General features: G+C 39.4%; 1 protein-coding gene across 1 annotated transcript; it reads right to left on the bottom strand.

The window, feature by feature from the left end:
• Positions 1–332: 332 nt before the first annotated feature.
• On the bottom strand, positions 333–10,357 carry TLDC1 (TBC/LysM-associated domain containing 1). The gene is made up of 8 exons (XM_010297460.1): positions 10,319–10,357; positions 9,120–9,296; positions 6,180–6,410; positions 5,284–5,428; positions 4,206–4,646; positions 2,820–2,938; positions 1,501–1,680; positions 333–458 (listed from the first exon to the last, which is right to left on the bottom strand). The coding sequence occupies exons 2-8, from the start codon at positions 9,285–9,287 to the stop codon at positions 333–335; spliced, it is 1,410 nt and encodes a 469-aa protein (XP_010295762.1). The 5' UTR covers positions 9,288–9,296; positions 10,319–10,357.
• Positions 10,358–10,664: the final 307 nt, after the last annotated feature.

The following is a 10,664-nucleotide window of genomic DNA, read 5'->3' as shown; positions in this document are numbered from 1 at the left end:
CCTTAGAGATGTCTAATGATTAAGTACCAGGTTAATTTTTCTGTCCTCCCCAAACAAAACCCTTGTTTTGTGTTCAATATCCTTCAGGCGGGATATTGTATTGGACCTAAATATTACCTAAGTACGAGGCTCAAGCTTTGTCCCACTTAATTAGGCAAATGTAAGGGAAAAAAAGAGGAAAAAATATTCCATCCAAGGAATATTAACACTCAGGAGAAAAAAAAAAAAAAAAAAAAAAAAAAACTTCTCAAATTTCCACCCAAAGAAAATTAAACCCCAGGAAAAAAAAAAAAAAAAAAAAAAAAAAAGACTTTCATGTTACTGTGATTCTTTTAGTTATCATCATCATCCTCTTCAATGGGTTCTCGTAGACCTTCACTCTGACGACTTTTTCCAGTCATTTCTAATAAGGCCTGAGCCTCAGGATCTGCATCCAGGATACTCTTCTTACCTTTTGTCTTCAAAACAAAATAAAATATAGTCAATTTAAAATGTCATTATGAATGAATCAATATCAGGCTGCAAGAAAGAGACATACACAAAAGTCCACAAGTAATCTGGTTTGCAACCTAGTCACAATGAAGCACATACACTTTCCAAGTAAGGCATTTAAGATTCACTGGGATACATCAAATGATTTTTATCGCTCCAGGTACACAAAACAGTCATAAACTTTTCCTAAGATGACAGTGAACTACTTCAAGTTTAATCAGGTTACAAGGCAGCCAGAACATCCTGGTTAAACTGACCTCAATTTGAAGTGCAGATTTGAGCTTTTTTATGAAGAAGAGATTCAAGTACAATTCAGTATTTTTTGTAAACAATTTGTTCTGTTTCTATTTAGAGGTATGGGTGCTTTGAGCAGACACAGCACATGAATTTAGTATGAAAAGAAAGAAATTATTTAAAAAAAAAACCACCAGAATGTGCAGTTTAAGAAGAGAATAAATTACAGGGACAGAGGAGACTGGAAAGAGGTCTCTTACTCATTCCCAGAAATAAACCAGGTGCAGAAAGACTAGCACAAATCTATTTACATCAATTTACTGTAAAACTATAGTAAATTTACAAGTTACTGATAAAGAAATCTTTTGGGCTCTCTTCCTGAACTATAGATTAGGCTTTACTTGTGAGCTTCCAGTGTTTGCTTTCTGTTTTACAATACTGGGTTTTAATGAACCCCTCCAAGGACGTTCCTTCTGGAAACCATTCTCAATATCAGAAAAGCCTTTTGAAATTCAGCATAAAGTATGGCTCTTCTCACTCTATCACCTCATGGCTCCTGATGTTATTTCTTCTTGGCACCCTCAATAATTCTACTACTGTTTTGCTATTTACTTGCTACAAAATATATGGCATCACAGAGCCAGTTAAAGAAAACATTATTCATTACAACAGAGAGACAGTGTTTAATCAGAAAACTGCAGCTCCAAGTTTTGGATTTGCATCTCCCATTCCAATCAGGACACAATTTCACAGGTTTCAATCTTGTTCACCTACCCCTGCACTTTCAGGGAGGTCTCCCACTGCCCAAACTTCCATGGCATCCAGTGTAAAATCCTCTTTAGCTGACAGCTGGGGACTATTGTAGGTGGTACATCGAGGTTTTGCTTTACTGTGTCCCTTCCCATAGTCACTGTCTATCCAGAGTCCGAAGTAGCCATGTTGTCCTCCCATACCCTGTGAACCAAAGCAGCACACTAAACACTTGCTGTGCACATGTAAAATAGACTGGGCAAGTTATGAAACCTAGAGTATAAATTGCTGTTTCAGTGTTTCTGCCACACTTCTATGGGTAGATAAAAAAGGGTATTCTGAGTGAACCTGGGCTTCTGTACCAAAATCCACTATTCCTGAAGACAAACAAGAATTTACCTGAGTGATACTGCCCTCCCTCTACACTTTACAGGATACCAGTATCTGCAAGCTCTTCAGCTGCAGATACTGGTAGAAACTGTGCCAGAAATTTAGCTGACTGCCTTTTGATTATTAAGTAACAGTTCCATTTTAAACAGGGTGAAAGTGCTCGGTTTTGCTGCCTCTTTTCCATTTAGAAAAGTATCTACAGAAACAAATAATGTAATTTGATGTTTTTTGCTTTCTTTAGAGCAAATTTACGCCAGACTGCTGCGATTCCCAAAGTTATGAGCACAGAATGCCACAAAACTGTAAGGCACTTTTCAAAATAGGCAGCGTGTTGTAGTTCTGTAGAAACTCCTCCGCATCTGGAGAGCTTATTTGTGGACTTGAGTAAAAGGAGCTTCTGCCACTGTACTTACACAACAGCAGCAGCCTACATGGAACTCCTGTACTCCAATTCTGTTGGGCTTCCTCAGCCTTCCATAATTTAAAAAGCAGTTAGTGTGGCAGTGAGAACAGACGGTGGAAGGTTCCTAAGTTCCATAGATCAGCTAGCTTGTGCTGCTTCAGTGATGTGGATACATGCAGTCAATTCTTCCACACAACAGTGAGGACTGCTAGAAGGGCTTCCATAATAACCAAACTTGGCAAGATTTCTTCCCAGAACCTCCATAAATCTAACCTACATAAAGCCCACCTACTTGAGTTAGACACAAATAAATTCCATCTTAGCTGATTCAGCACTGCAATATACGTATGAGCTGTAAAAATTATAGACTCTATCAGTACTGTAAGCGGTTCTCCATCGTTATCCACAGTTCACAGAGAAGGGATGAAAACTTCCTCAGCGAATAACAAGTGAAAAAAATCTGCTCACAGTAATAGAATCAAAAAACACAAACCATTTTCAAATACCAGCCACGAATCCGATTTCCAAATTGTAATTTCTTAATACTTACAAGTCCATTCGGCATTGTTTGCTGGCCATGGTTCAAATACATGTAGTGGTCATTATACCCTGTGTACGTGTATACAGCAAGAGAGGGGAAAACAGAAAACAGAAAGCATCTGTTGTCACCTGTAAACAGAAAAACATCTGAAGTCAGACAACTGGCCAAGCAATAACTTGCCTACAAATAGGATAAGGAAAAAAAATACTGAAGTACAGCTGAATAAATCAAAGACAGCAGCTGCCATCTCAGAAAGCCAATACCTGTCTCTCATCAAGATATAGACCTATTGTTTATTCTCAGTTAACTCTGTGCAGGGTCACAGAAATCAATGTGATTATATGGCTGTGACCAAGGGCAGAGTCAGAGGCATGACTAGTACATTACATTACTGTGTAAGGGTACACCTATCACAGGCTTGCATTGTATCATCTAAAACTGGCCAGCCGCTAGACCTGTATGAGTGCAGACACCCTTAGTTCTGACTGTATTGATATATGGATCAGTTTAAGGTCAATGATTTAGGGTACAATTTTCATCATGCCCAGTTTGGTATTCAGAGAGACCTGTGGTATGATTGTCTAGTATGCTACATGTGTTATTTTATCGGGAAAAAATACAAGGAAAATGTTGTGCAATCGATGTAACATTACATTATGTTAACTGACTGAAGTGGTAATTACCAAATACTAATTAAGTATAGGAATCGAGTTTTTAATGTAGCAAACGTGAGGATTCCCAGCAGGACAGATTATCCAAAATCCGTAACTTTTTCGGAAAGCCGTCACAAAAGAGTTATGAAAAACATCTCTCTTCTCCCCAGAGGTTTCAAGGGAACAAAAAGTTCAGCTTGTCCAAGGGACCTTTTTGCTGCTGGATTTTAAAAGGGCAACAAAGACAGACAGTGCACAAAAGGCAACAGGAGGCTTAACCTGGTGTTTGGCTCAGCTGTTCTGAGATGGAAGATTGCCATCTGCTGGACATCTTATCTAAACCCGAATTCATCGTCTATGCTGCATTTCCTTCATTTTCATTTCATTTTCAACCTAGGCAGCTACAGGCATTGATAGATTTCACTGAAAAGAACACTCGTTCCATGATCAGTAAGTCCTGCAATTTTAAAAGTCTTATCAAATAACAGACAACCTATTAACATTAATCAGTAATATGCCTGACTGGGTACAACGCAGGAATGGCTTAGCATGTATTTTATATTTTTTCAAAAATTAGTGTTATTTTTGCCACAGGAAAATATACTTGGAAGTATAAGAAATACTGTGTGTCATGAAAGTAAAATGGCAGTACCCATTAAGTGGGCAGGATTCTTGTACCTGTACAGAATAGGCAATGTTTAGCAGAGCCGTGAGATACTAGAAAAAGAAAACCGAGTTTTACCTTGAAACTGTGGCTTCACCTCCCAGGAGTGAGATGCAAACCCACCAAAGATATAACCATCTAAGTCCTTTAAGATCACTATGCAAGGACCTTTGTTCACTATGTGCCCACATAACTGTGAAAAGCTTTCTCCATGAAGCCTAGAAGAAAATACAAGCTGCCACTTGTGCTGTAGCTCTGCAGGCAGATGGGAGTTGATGTATATGATGGATGGGATGTCAAACAGACTGACAAGTCCTCTTCCTTTGATGCCTTTGCAGCTTGGAACCAGGTTGAGTATGTCTTTGGTTTGGTCTGGGAGAGAATGCAGAACATGGAGACCTTGCCTGATAACAACACTGAGGAAAACTGAGATCTGTGGAACTCGGTACACCCAATCCTCAATGACATTTCGATCAAAGTTTGTCTCCATCAGCTGAGGACCCACAGGTTTTGTCCCATCTAAATAATAAGACAAACGGGAACAGTAGTAAGTCTCCCAGTCTGGAAAATGATCAGTTGATTTTTAAGTGTAAACACAGTATTCCGTAAACACAGTATTTTTATGGACATGAAACCACACATGAAAGGAGCCAGTGTCAGTAAAGTGTCAACTACATTAAGCAGATGCTTAACTCAACACAGAACTGAGAAACAGTTGTGTGTGTTTGGCTGTCATGATTAAGCAACATGGACTCCTAGTCACAACTTATGAGATGTTCTTTGCAAGACAGCAAAATCTATTGTTACAACAGTGCAAAGATAAGCCCATGCTTTTAGAAAGCATACAGTCATAAATATATGCATCTAAATGCCCGTCGCCTGCAAGTCAGGTATTTGTAAAATTGACATGTTCCATCACAAACAGTTTTGCATTTCCACTTAATCTGGGACTCCAAACCAAAGCTCTCCTGAATTTAGGGGAGAAAGAGGGTAAGGTAAAATAAATAAAATTCCCAAGTCATGCGCAAAGCACTAGGTTTGAAATACTGGTCTCAACATTTAAATTCAAAGGTGTGACTTGAGTAAAATTATTGTAAGATCAATGATTACATGAGCTCTGTGCTATTCTGGGACATACTACGTCAGTGCTGCTTACCTGCAAGCTTCAATTCTGATAGCAGCTGAGAAGCCAGAGCCTTTATGCCACATGCAGAATCCCTAGTATTCTCCGAATTCCAACCTTTGAGTCCCTTCCTGTAGCTCAGGACATGGACTACAGACATGATCAGATCCTCTGTGAACTTAAAAAGTTAAAACATCACTATTTTGGCCTTTCTTAAATAAAACTGCCAAGAGCTTCAAAGGACTTTCTGAAAATAAAGTAGTACTGATGCTGTAATCCCAATGGCAGAAACATGTCGTCTTGTGACGAGTCAGAAATAAGAGAAATGGTATTTCAGTGTCATAGGTCTTGAAAAGTATCCTTTTTCAAGACATTTTGTAACTGTTACTTCACAAAGCATCTCCATAAAATATGGCATAAAAGAGGGAGGGGAGGTCCAAATTTTGCAGTGGTAGGAGCTGCTAGTGAATTAGTGTTTGGTGAGATCCCACTCTTCCACTTCGCAAGTTACGTATTTGATTCACCCATCTACCCTGCAACTAAAGCTCTAGGAAGCATTTTGCTAACTTCCCAGAAGCACCAGCCACACCACAACCCTTGCTGGCTCTTAAATACAGACAGTCTCTGCACCCTTCAGAGTGAGCCTGTGAACCATCAGACAGAACAGCAAGTGTACTCTGCAAAATCCAGATCCTGGTAGTAGGCAAGTCAGCATGGAAAAGCCCGCAGCTGAAACGGTCACCCCGTATAGCCTGGTGTGCCTGCACTGTTTGTTCCAGATCAGAAAGTTAGTGGTAAAGAGATTTTAAAAAGTACAAAAGTCAGGAATACCATTTCTGAATCTTGTGCTCTAAAAATTACTTTCAAATTACCTACCCGACTCTGTTCTCTCACTGGCCCCCCCAACACACATTTAACTGCCTGTTTACCTCTTGGATTTGTTTGCCCTTCACAGGCCCTTCTCTCTTGGAGATCATTCTCATTATTATGGTAATCTTCTCATCTGCATTCCCTTTTAAGAGGTTTGACATAAAAATTACAAACTGCTCCTTAGCAATCTGTTCACTCAGCCTAGATGATTTCCCAGTCAGGTCAATACTTTTCATTCCATTGTATAACCGAACAGTCATTTGCTCTGGTAATGGCTCCCGCATATACACCTACGATGAGAAAAATAACAAAGAACATATTTTACAAGTGCAGAATAACTAATATATCCCAGCTAATCTGAACTGAGATATACTGCTATGAATGAAGGATTTCAATACCAAGTGTCTACTATCAGCAACAAACTTTTGTCAAAGGACTGGTTTGCCAAGAGAAAAAAAATTCCCTGTTTTTATAGTATCTCCTTCCCAATAATACTTAGTGATTTAAGTTGATACTGTTTTTCTACAAATGCCATGGACTTTAAAAAAAACCCGACACTGTAAAGTGTTTAACAGGATATTAGCAAAGGATTTCTGTATAACTCTGTAAGGGTTTATAACTCTGCCAGTCCATTTAAAATTGTGTTTCAACTTTGCTTTTGATAGTCGAGCTCACAGCTACTTAAAAACAAAGAGAAAGTGAAGTCTTCCCCATATCTCAGTTTTGGCCTCAAGACAATGCGGGCAATGTGTTTAACCCTATATGCATATACAGAAACAATTCTGAGAAGTTTCACTCTGCAAAGCAACGTCTAATTCAAGCACAGAACAAAATTGAGACCACCTGATTTTCATAAGGCATCCCTGATGTTAAGACAGTCAAAATCAAAACTTACTCATCTAAATTGCATGACTGGCCCTTTGAACTGAAATCTAACTGGTATACATCATCACGCATCACAACACTGTGGGAAAGATCTGACTCCGGATTCAAGAAACTTTCACAAATAAAAAAACTTTCAAAAAACTTTCACTGTTCAAAATAATTACATGGTTTAAAAATAAATAATCTAAAATACATCCATACACTAGGACATGATTCCACAGTGCCTGCACTGCACAAACCACTGTGCATAACATGTTGAACATGACTGCTGACTTGACTCTTACATACAGGGGTGTAGCCCAGTGGGGACCATGCTGAAATCACTGGAGCTCCACCTGTGTAAAAGCACTCCAGCTCTAGTCACTGGAGCTGCTATTACCAGTCTAGTGCCGGCTCAGTACCACTCCTGTTGAAGCTGTCAGGGCTGTTCCTATTTGATGTTAATGGCTGTTGCTGTGCCTATAGGGCGAGATCCAATATGCCAAGCTCTACCTTGCTTTTGTTGACGTCAGTGGTAAAATTCCCATTGATTTCAGTAGAAGCAGAATTAGGAGTCACTCTTACACATCAGAGTCCATCATATTGAGGGAGGGACGGTCACAGGGGGTACAGCTGTCTTTAAGAGGCTTTCTAAGACTGCTACATGAGCCTGAAGCAGCAAGGAACATAATTTAAAAGACCATACTCAAGGGTTTTCCACTTCACACCACAGTACTACCTACCTACTCCATACCCTTTCCTGCCCACCACTAACTTTGTTGCACTGTTTTGTTATGCTTATAGCTTTCCAATGAGTAGACCTGGGGTGCGAAAAAGGAGGACTGTAAAAAGGGAATCTTTAATAAACATCTAACAAACTCACAACTCAAGAGTTTAGAATCCTTGTCTTAAACTGGCTTCAAGAAAGTACCTAGAGATACCTGCTCTACCTGCTTTCCAAGCTATGCAGTACAGCCTGCTCTGGTCCAGAAGCTACGTAATTTCCTTCTAGTAAAGCACTGAGCCTAAGCAGGGTACATGAGGTTATGTTTGGGGCCTCATCCATTTTACCAGACTGTTGCTAGATCAAATCTGCCACGTATCAATCTAGGTCAGGCATGAGCACAGGCATGCCACTGCAATAGTCCTTGCACTAAGGAATTAGGCACCTACAGGCAGTCTTTCAAAAGATTTTAATTTAAGCTGGCAAACAAAAAGGCAGGAAGGGAAAAGACAAATGTTCACAGTGATCTAGGGGTGAAGTTAGAAAGAGAACTTCTTCCAGGTCCCATTCAAGTAACAGACACCAAGGACCAGGTTCTTGGATGTATTAGGGCTGAAAAGCTGAGGAGCACTGTTTCTGAATGGGTGATAGGTCATAAACAGTCAAGCTGGAGGAAGTCTAAAGTGGGTCTGAATGCAGATGCATTGCTAAATACCTTAAAATAACCTGCTTCTTTTGTCGAGTTTTAATTTGATTCCATTAACTGTGTAATATATATAAACATACACTTTTAATACTACATTAATTTGGCCACTTGGTTCCTGCCTAACTGAAGTTACAAGTATTGCAATGAATCATTTTCCTCTTTTTTCTTGATTAGAAAATGAATGCAAAGTTAATCAGAGAAAGCATAAGATATGTTAATTAGCTAAAACAGGGAGTCACAGCTTAATTAAGCAAAATTGAATTCTCTCCTTTTAATGCAAGTGAAGAGATTAGAGATGGTGATGTAACTGAGGAAGAAAGATATAAGCAAATACAAATTGACTTTCTGACAGCTTCTCAAGAAAATCTCTAAATAATCACACACTATAGACTCCAGAGGGATGAACATTCTTCCCATTTTTCAGGTTTCTGTAAAAATATTTTCATATGTCCCAATCAGACATATGAAATGACATAAAGCTGCAAATTGACCCAACAGTGCAATTTATGAGGTAAATACAAACCTGAAAGTCGCTACTCATGTTAAACTGTAAGAAAAAGTTAAATATCCATCCTTGCCCCAAAACATTAAGTATTAAATTGAGATAAGCAATCCTTAAAAAGTAATTATTGCCCCATCTTTAGTTTCTTTCTGGAATTATGTTCAATGTACTACATTCCAGACATATCAGGAAAATTGTCTTGCCTGTAGTGCTTCCAGAGTCACAGTTTTCTTTGTAGCTTTGCCATTTTTTGCTCCAGTTGAGCCACTTGATCCTGATAAAGTATCGAATACTCCATCAATGTCAGACTGCTCCTCAGGAAGAAATCTGGAAAGGTGATTCTGATAGGCATTGCTTTCTGCATTTCCCATCTTTTCAACCTGAACCAAAGGAATAAAAAAAACAGTAAACACAGAAAGGTATCACAATGGCCATGAAAGACATATCAATCAGACTAACATACCAGTGCAAGTTTTAAAAGAAGAACAAATTATGAGCTTTCTGGAAGACTAATAATATTGCTGTTTAGTCTCTGTATTCACTGAGGCTAAATGAATTTGAAGAACATCCATGAACGGTAACCATACTTTAAAAACGACAGTCTGCCAGCTCTTTGCTAAAACCACCCTGTCTACCAATTAAAACCTCATTCAAGTCTTACCAAATGGAAAAACCAATATGATTAAATTAGCTTGTACAAAGTGACCACGAGTCTGTCAGCTGGAATACATCAGTAACATGAAGGGAACAGCCTGATTATGGATTATTTATGACAGATTATGCTACATCTTTCTGATGCATTAATGGACTGAAGCGAAATCTGCCAATAATATGTGGCACTAAAACACCATCACTAAATTCTCTGCAGATGACATGAGAATGTTTTTTCTAAAGACGCAATAACAAAAATCATTCAAAAAGCTGCCAAGAAACACAGTAACAAAAACATTTAGGATGACTACTCAAGACACATCAGAAACACACAGCTTCAGAGGAAGTCAACAGATTGTTGAGACCTGATAAAACACAAAATTAAGGTTGGCAGGGAAGGTTGGTTTGGGGTCTTTTTGTTTCTTTTACACATTTAATGGTACAGCTACGATCTCTCTCACTGTCCCAGGATACACCTGCATTACAGAGACTAATTTTTTCGTGTTGTCTGGGCCATGTGATCTGGCTTTCTTCCTGGAGCAGCACGGCACAGACCTAATAGTGCCACAGCACACCTGAAATCCCAAATTCCACCACGACCGCAATGGCAGTCACCACTGTAAATGGGCTTCCCATTTACCTGGGGTAGACACACTCCTGGCGTGACAATATAAAAAAGATGAGAAGCGGAATAAAACATCCTTTTTGTGGTTTTCTTTCCACAAATTCCACATTGTTTCTGGAACCTCACTTTTGGTTCGGGATTCCCAGTTCCACAGAAATCTCTTTTTGCAGACGTCTAAGTGCGTCAGCCTTCAGCAGCCTCAGAAGGCCTCTTTGCTTAGCCTAATCCAATCTTTCTGCCATTCACTGGTGCTGACTTTGATAAACAACTGCACATATGAGGCTGGATTGGGCTGCTTTACCTTCGCTGAACAGTACAGGCCCAAAAGCCCTGTTTGCCTGTGAGGAAGATGTCGATCGTGGAGTAAACACCAAAGGGCGAATGGAAACGGCTGTAACCTGGAAGACAAACCGGGAAGACATTGTTAGCCAAAGCGCACGCCGGAGAAAGGCGGCCCTTGACACCTCCCTCA

This window comes from Phaethon lepturus, unplaced genomic scaffold, assembly GCF_000687285.1.
Source record: "Phaethon lepturus isolate BGI_N335 unplaced genomic scaffold, ASM68728v1 scaffold43291, whole genome shotgun sequence".
Taxonomy (NCBI): Eukaryota; Metazoa; Chordata; class Aves; order Phaethontiformes; family Phaethontidae; genus Phaethon; species Phaethon lepturus.
Note: the sequence above shows the minus strand (reverse complement) of the source record. Positions and strands in the feature narration are given on the sequence as shown.

Coding starts and splice junctions, on each gene's coding strand:
- TLDC1 (XM_010297460.1), bottom strand. CDS start 9,287: ATGGGAAATGCAGAAAGCAATGCCTATCAGAATCACCTTTCCAGATTT. Junction 6,411..9,119: donor TGACTCTGGAAGCACTACAG/GCAAGACAATTT, acceptor TTCTCATCGTAG/GTGTATATGCGGGAGCCATT. Junction 2,939..4,205: donor GGTGAAGCCACAGTTTCAAG/GTAAAACTCGGT, acceptor TTCTGTTTACAG/GTGACAACAGATGCTTTCTG.